Source organism: Alternaria burnsii (assembly GCF_013036055.1).
Source record: "Alternaria burnsii strain CBS107.38 chromosome Unknown 744, whole genome shotgun sequence".
NCBI classification, from domain to species: Eukaryota; Fungi; Ascomycota; class Dothideomycetes; order Pleosporales; family Pleosporaceae; genus Alternaria; species Alternaria burnsii.
Genome location: NW_024066119.1, coordinates 170,100 through 185,184, shown reverse-complemented (window position 1 = coordinate 185,184; position 15,085 = coordinate 170,100). Strand labels below are relative to the sequence as shown.

The window sequence follows — 15,085 nt, the reverse complement described above, 5'->3', positions numbered from 1 at the left end:
TAGTGACGATATGCGCGATTACCGCTACCACATACAGGACAATCAAAAACATCGGCTAGCCATGTAAAGGCTTCAACACTGCATGTGTTGCATACCGCATAGTCGATGGCTATGTCAGGGTAAATGTTATAAAACGACATTCAGTCTTGGTTTCGATATGTGAGTTGCAGGTCAAGTTCGTGTTGTGGTTGCTGAGAAAAACTGCATGAAGAATGGGACGGCGCGGAGGCTGCGCTTGTCAGAATTACCTGTGCGATCAGTGAAGGTTTGCATCTATGGACGATGTCAACAATTCCATTAATAACATTACTATGCATTTCTTTCAATAGACTTCATCGTACTTTGACAGGTACAGCTTCCTATACTTCACCGTCGCCGTCGTCTTGGTCCGAGCCCGGCTTGTGACCGTGGCCTTCAATGTCTTCCATGTCTTCATCCATACCCGGCCATAACACCTTTCTCTGCAGTACGCCTTTGACATTAAGCACCGCCACCCAGATCCATAACATGACCAAGATGATAGTTGCTGCACTACACACTCCCTTGATCCCTGGGCTGTTCAGCGCGTTGGCGATATAAATAAGCGCGATCGTCATCCCGGCATTTGGGAAAATGAAGCCCCAATGATTGAGCGTGAAGTGCGATTCCTTGGCGCTGATAACAATGCTGATGGTAGCGATTGCGCTGAACCAGAAGGAGATCAGCCATAGGAAGACGCCCATGATGAACCCGAAAGCTTTGAAAGCATCGCCGACAGGGAAGGAATTAATTCCCAGCAGATTCTCAGGGACATGTTTCGGTGCCTGCAAGCCAAGCGCAATGCAAGCATTGGCGGTATATGCGGCTGGGCCAACAGCAACGTACATGCCAGGGCGTTTGGGTATTTCAGGTAAGTTGCTGTTGATCAGACGTGTGAAGTAGAGCGAAAGCATCAAGAATGCGATAGTCCAGCCTAGGCCCTGGAAAGTGACGCTGCCAATAAAGATGTTGAAACCAGGGCCAGGTGGCTGACTCTTCAGTAATGTGCTGCCTAAGACTCCCAAGACAAGGAATGGGTATACCGGCAGAATCCAAGCGGGCATCGCATCCTTAACGGGAAGCTCACGTCGGTCGAATATGACGTGGTACTGGAAGACAGCGACCAGGATGACAATTGCTGCGTACAGCCAGAACAGTATCTCCAATGTCTTGACAAGCCATGGTCCACTGGATGGTACGCCGTAAAGTTCGATACAATAGATGATAAGCGCAATAGAGACAAAGAAGGCTCCGAAGAAGAAGCTTTCGTGAGGATGATGCAGACTGAGCTTGAGAGAACCGCGGTTGTGAATGAAGCGGTATGTGATGCAGGCGCTGAACGCGAGGAACAGGACAATGTCCAATATGAAGAAAATCTTTCCAATGGTCTTCAGTCCGTGGAAGCTGTATGGTTGTTGGCCAAGAAGTGTCGCGATGGCGCCGGTTGACATGGTGCATTCAAACCATGACCAGGTGAAATGGTCTAAGCGCTTCTTCCACGGCAGATATGTGGGGTTGTAGTCTTCTCTCTGTGCGGGCCGGGGGCGCCGTTTGATAGGTCTGGCGCGGGAAGTCATATTTTCGGTGGAGGAGGATCCAGATACCGACGAGTGCGTTGACCCGGGATGTGAAGATGATGGGCGCGACGGAGACATGGTGATTTACCTGTAGGGGATGTTAATGACAGCGAAGCAGATGCCATATTGCTTGACGTCAATTTGGCATTACGCTCGTCGAAAGCCAAGTCGATACAAGCGGCATAGTCAAGGTGTCATGCCTTTGCAAGGTTGTGGGAGCACGCTAGCCACTGCATGAAGTTTAGCGCTTGCCAATCTCAGTGCAGACCGATCGAAACAGGTCCTGCAATCCGTCGATGCTTGAGCCTCACAGATCATCACACGCAACCATTACGGTCACCTTCGACGCTGCTACCATGTCAATATCGTATCTCTCCAGGGTTTAATTTTCTTAGTGTCGGAACGCGCTCTATTGACAGCGCTGCGGTTGATGATGTATCTATGACGTATCCGCTAGAACTAGTGCGGCATCGACGCCCAGACCCATGTATTGTATCGCTGGGTCCTGGAAGGCTGGTAAACATTGCATTTCGAAATGTCTTTTCCAGAAGCATACAGCAGCGTGAGGCGTGCTATTTCATCCGCACCGCCGAACAATTCCTACCTTCGCTGGGATGCGCCTGGCGTGGAGGCACCAAAGCCTAACGAGGTTGAGACGGCAAAGAAGATTGGAGAGACGATGAACCGGATGCAACAGCACAACTTCGATCAGCATAGGCATGCTTATCGGGCAACTCACGTCAAGACGCAGGGTATCGTCAAGGGCAAGATGACTGTGCTTCCAGATTTGCCGGCACATTTACAGCAAGGCCTTTTCAAGACCCCGGGGCAGGCGTACAATGTTGCAGCACGATATGCAAACGAACCTGTCTTTCTTCAGGCCGACCAGGAACCTGGGCCTCGCGGTCTGGGAATGCGAGTATTTGGAGTGCAGGGAGAGAGGCTCCAAAGCGCTGACCCTGAAGCTAGTACCCAGGATTTCTTCTTTAACAACGCTCCGTCCATCGAACTGACCGACATCGATACCTGTCTTGAGATCATGCAACTGAGAGAGAAGTACTTTGATAGTCCCTTGAAACTGGCTGCAGCGACGAAACTAAGGACAGATGCAATCAAACAAAGTGCACCTGGTATGAGTTTTATCGTCGCAATGCGTCTTCGTCTTGACTCATCTTAGCAGGTATGCTTCCGAATACCAACATAATCAGCCACTCGTTCTACACACAAAGCGCATTTAGATTTGGGGACTGGTATGGCCACATGGCGCTTTTTCCGGTACTTGACGACATGAAGAACCGAACCGAGAAAGTCAAGAGCGGTGACTCTCGAGAAGTGCTTCGAGACTGGCTGTCGGAATACTTTGCCCAAAACGGCGCCAAGTATGAGTTTAAAGTCAGTTCTGTCGTAACTGTCGGCTGCGCTGTTCTGATTCCAGTAGATTCAGCTAGGTACCTCACCTGATCATCATCCAACTGAAGACGGATCAGTAGTGTGGGATGAAGCTACCGCACCATACCAGACGATCGCGACAGTTGAATTTCCACCGCAAGATGCCCTGAGCGACGAGCGACGAGTGTTCTGGGAAGACACAATGAAGCTGAACCCATGGGACGGTATGGTTGATCACCAGCCACTAGGCAGTATCAATCGCTTGAGGAAAACGGTGTATGAGATGAGCAGGAAGAAGCGCGAAGCTGCAAACGCCACGCCGACTCAAGCAATCAACAGTATCGACGAGGTGCCATAGACATCGTGCTTTTGATTAACGTCAGTCTCACAAGATCTTCAGCCCAATAGTCTTGACAAATCTTCCCTGTCCAATCAAGAATTTCCGGCACATTCAAAGTGTAACCTTCACATATCAAATTTGCATTCATGCTTTCGAAGCGAGGAAAGCGATACTCTCCAGCCACTGCTACACACAGCCATTACTTTGTCTACCATGAATACGAGCTTTTACACACAGAAACGGCATCTAAGAAGCTCGTACAGATTAGGGAACCTAGCCATGTAGCAGCTGACGTTGAGCTACCAATTAGCGCGTCTTCAGACGTGGGACCATGTGATTGGTATCCGTATGCTCGTGCATCTCATTGGAGGCTGAAAATAGCTGTCCAATCAACGCGACAGCCACCAATACTCCTAACGAAGAAGTTCGGTTCTTGATTACTGCTCGGTCATACCGGTGCACTCAGCTTCCTCCAGTGTAGAGGAGAGTAGCAAGCTGGTTGTTTCGAATACGAGGAGCAGCCACGCTATGTGCTAAGTCCCATCACAGTATAAAAGGGTTTATCATGGCTTCGTTTCCAAGGGGTGTGCATCTCGAACCTCAGATACCATTTCCAGTTGACAATTCACTTCAAGATGCTCTTCAACGCATTGACGGTTCTTTCTATCATCGCAAGCGTTCATGCCGCAGGTCGTGCGATCGTTACCAATCAATGCCCCGAGCCCATCTATCTCTGGTCCGTTGGTGGTAGCATAAGTGACCAACACATCGTCAATCCTGCCACATCATATAGTGAACCCTTCGTCACTGACCCGAAATCTGGAGGCATTGCGATCAAGATATCACCAATCGAAGGCGGTAAGAAATGCCCTTGTACGGACTGCATGTGAGACAAACACTGACTTCGCACACCTACCATTAGGTATTTTCAAGCCAAACGTCAGCCAAACGATCTTCGCGTACAACCTCGACGTCAACCAGATCTGGTACGATATGAGCGACATTTTCGGCGACGGCTTCGCGGGAAGTACCATGACCCTCAAGCCGACGGATTCAACGTGTGAGAGCATCGTGTGGGCGTATGGAAAGCCGCCCGCCGGTAGTCAAGTCAAGAACTGTGGCGCTGAGACGGATCTTGAGCTGACATTTTGTACCGACCAGTGCTTGCCGAGTTGGTCTCCTTGTGGAAGAAACGCGCCGCCGGGTGAGACGAGGACGTGCTGCACGCATTGTATTGGCGATCACCACTGTGTTGCTGCACCCAATTAGATGCAGCCTAACACTGTGCCGAACATGAATGATCGAAGGGACAGCTAGCAACCTGACACGACGAGGAAATAGCTATGTGGGTATCAGCCGCACGCGTTGAGATTGCGGGGCAGGCTATACTGGTTTGGGTTTCGACTTGGATGGGGGAGGGGTAAAACGCCGCATGCTATATCTGATTTCACCTCATTTTCCTTGCTTATTAGTATGCCCTCATCAGGGATTAAAAAATTCCTCTGGGTGTAACCATCTCGTGCCAATTCTACACATAATCCAGACCGCATTTGCTTTCTTTTATTTTCCAACACTCCAATCGATACTGTACAGTGATGCTTCGTGAGCAAAATCCAAAACCCCCCGTGTCTGACATTGATTTACATTCCAGTCATTGCCATAAACATGTACACTCTACCCTAGAGCATGACCGCGTCTCCCTCGGCATCCCACTCAATCTCAATTCTATCCATCGGTTCCTGATGTACTCCAAAGGGACCCATAGCTTTCCGATAACATGTATATTCTCCATGACGTAGCCTATCCGGCTCACTCTTCATTCTCCACGGCGTGCCACTTTCTGACTCCCACGTCTTCATGGTCCAGGGCGGGAAATAGAGATACACCGCAACCTCAGCATCGCGGAACATGGCGCGCACATCGTCTATTGGGTCTAGGCATCTTGCTAGATCGGCACGAGCCCTGGTGTTCTCTAGATGTTCAATGTGGTAAGCTTCCACCCGCTTCAAGTTGGGAAAGCAGGAGGTTTTCTTGGCGAGACAGAGCTCGTTGAGGAAATTAGCTGTGATATGCGTCGCTTCGCTGATACGTAATGTTTCCAGTGTCCTCGGAAAGATCTCTCTCGGGTTGGCGTTGGGTGTTCCTTGGCGCGCGATGGTATGGCCTTCGATTGCTCTCATGGTAAGGGTGACTTCCTTTAGAGTCTCGAAACGTCGGAAATCGAAAAGCGTGATCACGTTGTGTTCCCACACCAAAGCCGTCATGTCACTGGGCACCTCGAGCACTGTTAAACGAGGTAGTGTGGCTGCGAGTGCGCCACTGAGGAAGCTGTGTCTCCACAACCATGGATGTGGAGGGTTCGCGATGGCGGACGGAGAACGTGTGTTGGCGAAGAAAGGAAAATCCATTAGCCACGCGTCGCTGACGTTCAACTCACGCAAGTTGGGGAGTATGCAGAGAAGAATGCCAAAGAGTGCGGGAACGACATCTGTCTTGATAGAGTTGATCCAGTCCTTCGCGTGTCGCTTGTTGGCGGCGTAATGCTGGATCATGGTCTTGCATATTTCCATGAATTTGGCTTGCTGTGTTATGCGATCTGGAGCGGGGGTCGGGTTGTAGATGACGTCGGTAAGGTATACGTATACTCCGATGCGATTAACATGTCTTGTCTTTGAAGTTCTTCCTTCACTGCGACTCCAGATTTCCAACTTCTTGACGCGCGACAGCAAGTGCGGCCGACGACCCATCTCCCACATGTATCCATCAATGAAAGTGAGATTGAACCTCGGTTCTATGAGCAGCCATTCCTGCGCAATAGGCCTCCATTTCTTGGATGTAAGCGCGAGGTTTCCAAGATCCCGATTGCGATTTAGATTTGTGAAGTGCGCGCCAATGTTGAGCAGCAATTCATCGGGGAGGTCGTTCATGGTCGTACGTTCGCGATCTGAGGAAGGGTTGAAATACCGATGAAACATTATGGACAAACTAGAGAAACCTGGACAGGTTGTATAAGGATCTTACTGGTATAATATGGCGGTGTCGGCGCGAGGTAGCGATAGGCAACAGCGAGGGTGGTTGACTTGCACACAGGCAGCTTTAGACTATCATCAGCGTGGTTCGTACTCACAGACTTGTGTACGGGCCAGTCTTTCGTGTGCTACACATGGGTATATTAATGTTAGGGTGAATTTTACAATAGGGAAGCGCACGGTCTCATCACGTGCAAAATAGCTTTCACTTTGATCTCCACACGGCTAGTTTACGCGGCGCGTTGTACAGCCGCAATTCACAAGACGAAGTCTCTATCTAGCAAGGGTAAGGTATAGGTGTTAGCTCGTGAAAAAGGCCTTCCATAAACATATGTCAACAGAAATAGGTCTAGTATCTAGGGCCATTGCTGCTCGCCATCTTTCTCCACCTTCTCTAAGAGCGCTAGGCTATTCCAGAACTTTCATACCTCGTGTGGCCGGGTTCGCCTCCAGGAACATCTTCCATTTGACATCGGCCCACAGTGTTGCACTGAACTGGGAATCTATGCTAATGATGTTGCCAGGTCCTAGCCGTAGCCTGTCTATGTCGTCTTGTAGATTGTGGACCTCGGTTATTGTGTGCGATTCAAGTTCAACACACTCAGCACGCCTCGATCGCTTCGGCTTCTCTTCGTACGTACAAGGTTTCTTCGCTGTGTCTCGATGCTGATCTGAAGGCTGTGCGCGCGTGCCGTCTATGGTAGTGAAACTAGCACCAAGGAATCCGCTTTCTCTAGGTAGCGGTGTAAGACTCTGCTTGATCCGGAGGCTAAATTGGTAGGTATCCAAATCTGTGATGTTGGTCAGCCTGCTGTTCTTGCCACATTGGATCAGAGCTTACTCAATAACGGTGAAAGTCGTCGCTTCAGTGCGTGCTTCCCAAGAGTCCTCTCATTCCATCCACTAGACCCGACTGTTTTCGTTTTCATCTTTGAATCCAGAAGCTGCGGGTCCCATCTACTATCCCTGGTGCCGTGGAAGAAGGCGCTCTGTGTCCACGACTCTAGGTTGAAAGTGGGACTATTAAGTAGTTGTGAGTGGTAGTCAGCGTGCCGTAAGAAATATCTAAAGCCCATCTTCAGCGACTGACGCTTTCTGATAGCTTCTGGGTTCCACTTGGAGAATGGCGCGTGCGTGATCGAGTAGTGCCAGGTCTCTATAGTCGTCAAACAGGAAAACGCCTCGATCTCTTTGCGCATGTCCACGAGAGTTCCTTGCGGTCCGGTATGGAAAGTGACATTGACTCCTTTACGGTCAAGATCTACGAGTAACTGAGAGTAATCCAGTTGACCCAGATCTGCAGCATCGCACTGTATCAAAAGGTTGTTAGGCGATGGCTCGAAAGACAGCTCGACGTGCCTGAGCCTCAATTCTTCCACAGGGACTTCGTTGATTCTTTGCAAGAGGGCAAACATCCATTTGTTGCATGATCGTAGGTGAAGATATTGTATAGTAAGCGGTAAGACCTTGGAACGTAGCTCCGCCAGCGTCTTGCCCATTGGAAGCGCACGATCTATAATCGCTGTGCCATCGTGCTTTGTCTTATCCAGACTACTGGTACTGGAGAACACAATGTCGTGCGGACGTCCTAAGATATCCATAGGTACATCAAGTCGCTTCAGTCTTGAGAAACCTGCCAACGTAATAATGTGTGTTCCCATGTTCCTCCATTTAAGGTTGTGCGACTCAAGGACCTCAACCGTGAGAGGGCCTTTCCATCTGGTATTCTCCGAGATTATGAGAGCTTCGAGCCTCGCCTGGAACACGTCTAACGCTGGACCTTGGAATGGTGCAGCAGGCAGTAACTCTGGGTTCAACGCAGGGAAAGCTGATGGAGCCAGGTGTATCGGACGTGGAGGTTCGCCTGAGTGAAATACCCTAGCTTCGGGTAGCTGAACAGTCACCGATTTGATGCTTGGACAGGATGTTGCGAGAACGTTGAGAAAGAAGGCTGAATCTGGCTCCCATACAGGGCCGACAGATATGTTGTCTTCTCTAACCAGGCTCCAGTCAACGACTCGCCCGGTAGTCGCAGTGATGGCGGTGCCAAGATTTTCTAGGAAATTCGGGCGGAGACCGATCGGATCTGCGTAGAAACGTTGTCCATGGTGCCTGTATCCAAAATCTCCGAGATTAACACTAGATATTTTGTTGCTGAGCTCAGCGTGTCCAATGAGCATTTCGAAGAATTCTCTAATATTCATGCTAGATACGATCAAGCCACGCACGATGGTTTGCTGAACGATCCCACTAATCCGTTTGCTGACGAGTCCGAGGTTGAGTATATGCGTAGTGGCAAGGAGGTTTGAGGCTATCATCTCGATAAGCTCGCAAGGCAGGCTAAGTAGGCCGTGATTCTGGAGGAGGCGGATGTCAACTTCGTCTGATCGCACACTCGTATCAGGCTGGTGACCATCTTGCGCGCCTTTGGGGGTAGTATCCGGTATTGCAGGTTCCCTTGGAAGGGTGGGAGTCTTTGTTCCATTTCCAGGGCTCGCTACGCGTCTCTTCCTGGCACTAGAACTGGGTGGTGTCGTTGGAGCCATAGCGATAAGAGTGGGGGCGATATGTGATTTGGATGGTTGAGTTGAGACGCCAATCGTTATGATGGACTCCTCTTGAATTCGGTACACGGTTGTGTGTGCATGTGCGAAATATGTCCAGTCACGACTGCGGCAATCGCGGTACCTGCATGTGACCAATGGTCTGTGACGTAATGGAGTGAGTCTGGTGAGACAATTACCTGAAGAACTCTGCCAGATTGTGGGAAGCTAACTTTATTGTGCAATTTAGGGCACAGAAGAAGTGTGGTGGTGCAGTACGGTCCTTGGCTGCTGCTCGTTGACTGAGGTGGGTGGGTGGGTGTGACACGTCGCGCCAAGACGCTATTCTTGAAGCAGGTGACTCGTTCCAAAGCTCTTGCCTTTGATACGCACGCTGATGAGACGAGAGGTTATGGCTACATGCGCGTTCTCGAGTGTCAAATTTGGTATTCACTCGATGCTTTCAATATTCTGCAATTTGCCAACAAGTTCATCTCAGATGTGAGAAGCGACCTCCTTCACTGCGAGCTACGGCAACAGGTTGCATCACTGTTGCTAGGTTCGTATTCATGCGGACGTCTGGGAACATACCGTCTACTCTTCCCTCGTTTTAACCCTGAGGAACTGCAATTTGGCTGGTTTGTGGGCCGAGTGTCGATTGTGGTCAACCAAAGGGGCGGCACTGAGTGTTTTGCCACTCTCATCTTCAAGTGTGAAGTCGAACGTCGCGATGAAGTATGCGGTGATGATATTCTGCTCCAGTTTAGCGAAGCGCATGCCCAGGCAGGGATGTCGTCCTGATCCCCAACCGACAAAGCCATGCGCCGCCTTCTTCTTGTCCTCGGCGCGCTCTGGCGAGTATCGAGCTGGATCCCATTTGTGGGGATCAGTATACACTTCCGGGTCGAGATGGATGTCGCCAGTGGCATACGTGACGAAAGCACCGGGGGGGATGACTTCGTTGCCGTTGCCTGTGGGTATACCTTTACTACTGATGTTCCGCCTGAAGGCTGTACCGAGAAGGTTCAGTCGTAAAGAATCGCGGAGACACATGTCTATGATCGGAAATTCTGCCTCCCACGCTTCTATGGGTACGTCGTCAAGCTGATCGCGCAAGGGTACTTTGGGATCCTTAGCGTACTTCGCTGCAGTACTACAGATCTCGTCCTTCGCTTTGGCGAGCCACTCGGGTGAGGTTGCAAGATAGCAGATTACCTAGCAGAGTTCAGTTTTCTTTGGCTTTTACAGTATGAACATCTAGATCCACTCACCCAGCCTGCATTGATACCGCTATTGATCAATCCAGCGAACAGCGCTCCAACGATGAACTCGACGATCCTCACAGCGCGATCGCCTTGATCTAGCATCTGTTGTAGAGCATCCTCGTGTTTCTCGTCACTCGCCGCGCGCTTCTTAATTATACTGTCGATCATCATGTAAAGTCGCGTGCCTGCATATGTCCGTTGTATGATAGCCGGTGAAGGTAGTTTTGGGAAGATAACTGACGTAGCGGTCGCGCTCTTATCAATCATCTCGAACATCTTCAAGGCGGTTTCCAGCTTGTCCAGATCCTCGGCGATCTCAGTAGGGCCTACCATGCGAATAGTAAGGCGGAATACGATGCGATAAAGGCTCTCAAAGGGATTTGTACGGCCGCTGGCATCATTCTTGATGGCTTCTAGAGCTTCCTTTGTGTCAGATATGAGAACAGGCAGATTGCGGCGGAAATGCTCTTGCTTCAAGAGGGAGGTGAGGCGGCGATGGAACCAGGCATCGAAACCAAGGTTCTTGTCTTCGTCGGTGATTTCTTTGGTTGATTTGGGCGTTTGGCCGAATAGGACAGAATCTGAATGTGGTGTACAAAGTCAGTACGTGCCTCACATGTAGTTCGCACAGGGAACTTACAGCCCTCACCAAAGCCCAAATCTTTCGACTCAAAAAACACCTGACGTCCCTTGTCTCCAGAGAGCGCAACGACCATGTTCGGCCCCACATGGAAGGAGAAAGTACCAGTTTTGGACTGGTCGCGTCGCTCGCTCCACCAGTTCCACCGTTGGGTCCAGAAGCCAAGGGCTCCAACAACGGGGAGATCGTCGCTGACTTGAGGCGGCGCGTCCGCAGGTATACGATGCGAGTAGGGCAGCAAGATAGTGGTGGTGAGGACCAGTACGACTACCAAGCAAAGAAGGATCGTTTTAGTATCCACGAATTGGTCGAGGATGTTGAACAGCGCCATTTGCTAAGTTGTATCACCAGCAATTAGACGAGGTTGTCGCAGTTCAATCCTGTCGACCATGCGGATGGCGGGCGAACCTGGATAAATAGCACAGACAGCCGTGTAACGAGCGGAGAACGGCTGGCTACTGCAGAGCTAGGAGTCCAGATGCGGGCGCCACTGCACACCAGTGGAGCTGTGCCGTCATCACCACCGTCGTTGCGAGCGTCTTGTGGCATGTTTCAAGCCTGTCAGACTGGGCTGAGCTCATAGACCGATTCTGTGATTAACACTGGCCATAGATTTTATTGTATGGAGTCTCATGTTGTCTCAATGCTGGAACAGGCATGATCGCAATATATCTCAATGTTGAGCAGTTTGTTGCGACAGCAAATGAGGAACCTGGCCACAACACTTTATTTTCGATGTCTGTACGCACTAGCACTACTGCGGGCGTCGTCTTACAGGATGTAGATCATTTGCAGCCACGCTGCAGTTTCCTAGGCTCGTCCTGTGAACATCTCTCCCACATTCCCGGCCACGATGCTCCCATATAGCCGCTGTGGGTTAGACGCTTGAATTGCGATTGTGATTGCCCGAGTATAATGCAAGAGAAGGACCATCATGCAGTAGACTTGATCCACAACGCGCACCGCTTGCTCAAAATTGTTTCTTGAGGCGTGTATGGATAGGAATTAGAGGACTTCGGTACGATCAAGTGCACCAAGATGCCGAGTTTCCCCCCGTAGCAATCCCTTTCGACACTAATGATGCTGAAGGCCTGTATAGCTCCAAAGACTCTTGTGGAACTTTGTGGAGGGGAAAAGAACTCCAAGGCCCTTGCTCAAGTAGGAAACGAGCCATCGGCGTAGACCCGTGGTAGAGCTGCTGCTCGCCTCTGTCCGCAACTACATGAATACATGCATTCTTGCATGTAGCCTCTTCGTTGTATCCTGCTCTTCCTCTTCCTAGAGGTCCGATACACACGTCACTGCCGATGTTATCTGCAGACACCTCACAGAAAGAACTCCCTATGCCCACAAGATCGTGTCTTGCATTGCTCGGCGTTGGTTCTTTTGTGGGTTTGTGTTGCGTGCAATTGTAGTTCGAAGGGATCAAGTCTTGTTTGAACCCGATTGTTGGCTTCTGCAATGAGCCTGCCGGTCGATATCGAGGATACTCGACGATGATACCGTCAGGACGTTCGATGGCGCGATACTTCTTCGTGCGACGCTTGGGTTTGCTTTGAGCTGTCGTAGCGTTATCGAGGTTGGCTTTTGAAGGTATATTCTGGTTGTTTTGGGTATCGGGCCGGGTCGCTGAGGGCGGGATATATTTAGCTTCGCGCATGTTGAAGTAAGGGGATATGCGGTCGATGGTAGAGTGAGGTTTTGAATGCACTATGGTTGTGGCCAGCGTCTCGACCTTGTCTGTATCAGTGTATCTGTAGAGCTATCACCTTTATACCTTCTGAGCGATGCGATGCGACGCGTCGTATAGACATAGACAACCTTGTTCAACTACGTGACCATGGTCTGGAGAGTCCAGATCTGTCTCATCGCGATCAAAAACTCTCCACACGCTCATCTCGCCTTCTCTTGCACAACAAGCTCACCGTAGAGCAGATGCCTTGCGCGCAGTGAGCCTGATCTACCTTGAACACACCACAACTGCGTCACATCTAGGGACTGTAGACACGACCATGACGGTCTGGACCTTTAGATGCGCCTTCCAACGATCTGCAGCCTGTAGTGTGCAAGCTGGCAGCAGCATAGCAGCTGTCTCTGACATCCTGAGTATATCCAGAGCCTCAATCGACGTCATTTCGAGTTTGTCGCGCGGAAATCTAGACTTTCAGAGTAACGGTTGTGCTGCTGAGCCCCTGTCGCTGATCGTGGTGGTGATGAACGGGTGCGCAGCAGCTGAAGGGCGTGCAGCCACACAGCCCCTGCGCAGCATCGCGAACAATCGTCATATGTGAAGCCGACAAGCGAATCCGCTTCGTACGATGATGTATGCGAGGACAGGAAGCTGGGGTTTACTGAAGGCCAGAGGGTCTAGACTTTGGGATCGTGGGGGTCACTTGGAGAAGACGGTAAAGGGATGCAGGAGAAATGGAGCGTATGGGAAGCGGGCCGGTGATGATGTCAGGGCGCGTGCTCGACAGTACATAGGTTAGGCAAACCCTCGCTCTTTTCACAACACCATGGCGACGTTCAAGCACTGCACCACTGCAATGCATGTATCATAATGTTTATAGCTGCTTCTCAGGACAAATTACTGTCAAGAATGTCATGTTTTCCTTCTTTCCTCATATTGGAGCCACTGCCAAGTTCAAGGAACGATGACATTAGGTAGACCCTGCTACATAGCCCAGTGCTGCTAACATCTCGGGCTCATCCTTTAGTTGATCAAGTGTCGTCGCGAGGCACTTCTCGACTGCAGGGATTATATCGCCGGCAACGTAAGGCGCTGGTGTATCCCTCTTGGTTTCCGTTATTGCTACGTCAGTGAACCTCGCGATGCCGAATCTTGTGGTCAGATCAACGCGCGATGCCTGCCATCCTCGAAGCGTGGCCAGAAGCCTAGAGTCAGGGTAACAACACAAGCTCCAGGCAGCTGACAGAAGGTTCTGCTGGAATAGCAGCTGAACTTCGCGCAGTTTCGGAAAGCCAACTTCATTGAGTATCAGCCTGTCGAGCCATCGCACATCGGGAGAGACCGTTCCAAAGATTAAGTGTACAGACTCAAGAGATGGCGGCAACATATGGTGAGGCTCGGTGTAGTAACGATGTTCGACCAGCCGGCAAGGTGTGAATTCAGACAACAACCTGTCTCCCGGCCTTTTGAACAAAGTCCTATATGGGATTACCAGTCGCTTGAGCTTGGAACATTCTGAAAGATGCAAGGACATGACTAGACTGGTTGCCGGGAAAGCATCAGGGTGGTCGGGATTCACATTGACCTCCTCGAGTCGTGCTTGGACGTCTGATCGCGCCTTCTCGTACGAACGCGTGGCCACTTCGGTACTGGATATAATGGGGCCAGTGAGAATACAAGCATTCAGCAAATCGAAGCTGTGGCTAGAGACTGTACCCATAGACACACACTTTAGACCACGCGCAAGAGTCAACAGAACTTTCATTCCAGCTGAGGTGCACTTAGACTCTTCGAAAGCAGTATCACACATGGAGTAATCCCTGTGTATCATGTGGGGTCTCTGAGCGGCATTGTGGTTGGAGACTATGCTTCGCGCTGCATCCTCCGAAATGGGACCAAGTCGAAGGTGAGTAAAGGACATGACTAGTGTTGAGTAAGCTTGCAGTAAGTCCACCAGTTTCCAAACATTTTTGAGCGGTAGAGTTGCTCGTCGAACAAGGCCTTCCTGCGCGATTGGGCGTATGCGCCGACAAGTGATTGACAAAACATGGAGGTCGGTGATATCGACGTCGTCCGTGATGTGGACCAGCAGCTCCTCGGGAAGCCGGAGTATCGCAGCCTTGGAATGCGACATGTCAACGAGCTCTGATCCGAACTCCTCCGGGGTCTTGGGATGGTCTGACTCAACCGGTCTGCGAGGATTCTTGTGGTGAGGAGAGACGAACCTTTAGCCACCGGCGCAATGAAATCGATTGGTTCCTGGAACGCAACACAAAATATTTGTTCCGTTCCGATCTCACCTCCAGAGCGTCGCCATGGCCAATAGCCTCCTGCTCTCGCGTACCGACGGCCGTAGGTGGTAGACGCAATCAAAAGAAGTATGTTGAAGCACTTCTATCTTGCAGTGTCTGCTTCCACTACTGTGTCACAAATGGATAACTATACACTGTAGCCTGTTTTAACCCAAATCAAAGACAACTTCCGATCCGCAGTCGAGTCTTCCACCAATTCCTCGGTGACTTGGACTGTTTGCGTTGTTAGTATCTGAACAAGTCTATGTAGCCTCGAAAGGTTACGATGTCCCAGTCAAGACC

General features: G+C 50.5%; 8 protein-coding genes across 8 annotated transcripts; 3 read left to right on the top strand and 5 right to left on the bottom strand.

The window, feature by feature from the left end:
* Positions 1-359: 359 nt before the first annotated feature.
* GT037_008537 (c4-dicarboxylate transporter malic acid transport protein) lies at positions 360-1,673 on the bottom strand (the record flags this gene model as incomplete). Its single annotated transcript, XM_038933584.1, has 1 exon — positions 360-1,673. The coding sequence occupies one exon, from the start codon at positions 1,671-1,673 to the stop codon at positions 360-362; it is 1,314 nt and encodes a 437-aa protein (XP_038783549.1).
* Positions 1,674-2,130: 457 nt separating this feature from the next.
* Positions 2,131-3,342, top strand: GT037_008536 (heme-dependent catalase; the record flags this gene model as incomplete). The annotated part of the gene is made up of 3 exons (XM_038933583.1): positions 2,131-2,725; positions 2,776-2,987; positions 3,034-3,342. 3 exons carry the CDS (start codon positions 2,131-2,133, stop codon positions 3,340-3,342), a joined length of 1,116 nt encoding a protein of 371 aa, XP_038783548.1.
* Positions 3,343-3,959: 617 nt separating this feature from the next.
* GT037_008535 (uncharacterized protein) lies at positions 3,960-4,593 on the top strand (the record flags this gene model as incomplete). Its single annotated transcript, XM_038933582.1, has 2 exons — positions 3,960-4,182; positions 4,247-4,593. The coding sequence occupies 2 exons, from the start codon at positions 3,960-3,962 to the stop codon at positions 4,591-4,593; spliced, it is 570 nt and encodes a 189-aa protein (XP_038783547.1).
* Positions 4,594-5,003: 410 nt separating this feature from the next.
* Positions 5,004-8,899, bottom strand: GT037_008534 (uncharacterized protein; the record flags this gene model as incomplete). Its single annotated transcript, XM_038933581.1, has 3 exons — positions 5,004-6,319; positions 6,782-7,144; positions 7,195-8,899. 3 exons carry the CDS (start codon positions 8,897-8,899, stop codon positions 5,004-5,006), a joined length of 3,384 nt encoding a protein of 1,127 aa, XP_038783546.1.
* Positions 8,900-9,490: 591 nt separating this feature from the next.
* GT037_008533 (cytochrome p450) lies at positions 9,491-11,132 on the bottom strand (the record flags this gene model as incomplete). The annotated part of the gene is made up of 3 exons (XM_038933580.1): positions 9,491-10,111; positions 10,168-10,742; positions 10,802-11,132. The coding sequence occupies 3 exons, from the start codon at positions 11,130-11,132 to the stop codon at positions 9,491-9,493; spliced, it is 1,527 nt and encodes a 508-aa protein (XP_038783545.1).
* A 326-nt stretch (positions 11,133-11,458) lies between these two features.
* On the top strand, positions 11,459-11,668 carry GT037_008532 (uncharacterized protein; the record flags this gene model as incomplete). The annotated part of the gene is made up of 1 exon (XM_038933579.1): positions 11,459-11,668. One exon carries the CDS (start codon positions 11,459-11,461, stop codon positions 11,666-11,668), a length of 210 nt encoding a protein of 69 aa, XP_038783544.1.
* A 157-nt stretch (positions 11,669-11,825) lies between these two features.
* On the bottom strand, positions 11,826-12,461 carry GT037_008531 (uncharacterized protein; the record flags this gene model as incomplete). The annotated part of the gene is made up of 1 exon (XM_038933578.1): positions 11,826-12,461. The coding sequence occupies one exon, from the start codon at positions 12,459-12,461 to the stop codon at positions 11,826-11,828; it is 636 nt and encodes a 211-aa protein (XP_038783543.1).
* A 1,000-nt stretch (positions 12,462-13,461) lies between these two features.
* On the bottom strand, positions 13,462-14,625 carry GT037_008530 (uncharacterized protein; the record flags this gene model as incomplete). The annotated part of the gene is made up of 1 exon (XM_038933577.1): positions 13,462-14,625. One exon carries the CDS (start codon positions 14,623-14,625, stop codon positions 13,462-13,464), a length of 1,164 nt encoding a protein of 387 aa, XP_038783542.1.
* Positions 14,626-15,085: the final 460 nt, after the last annotated feature.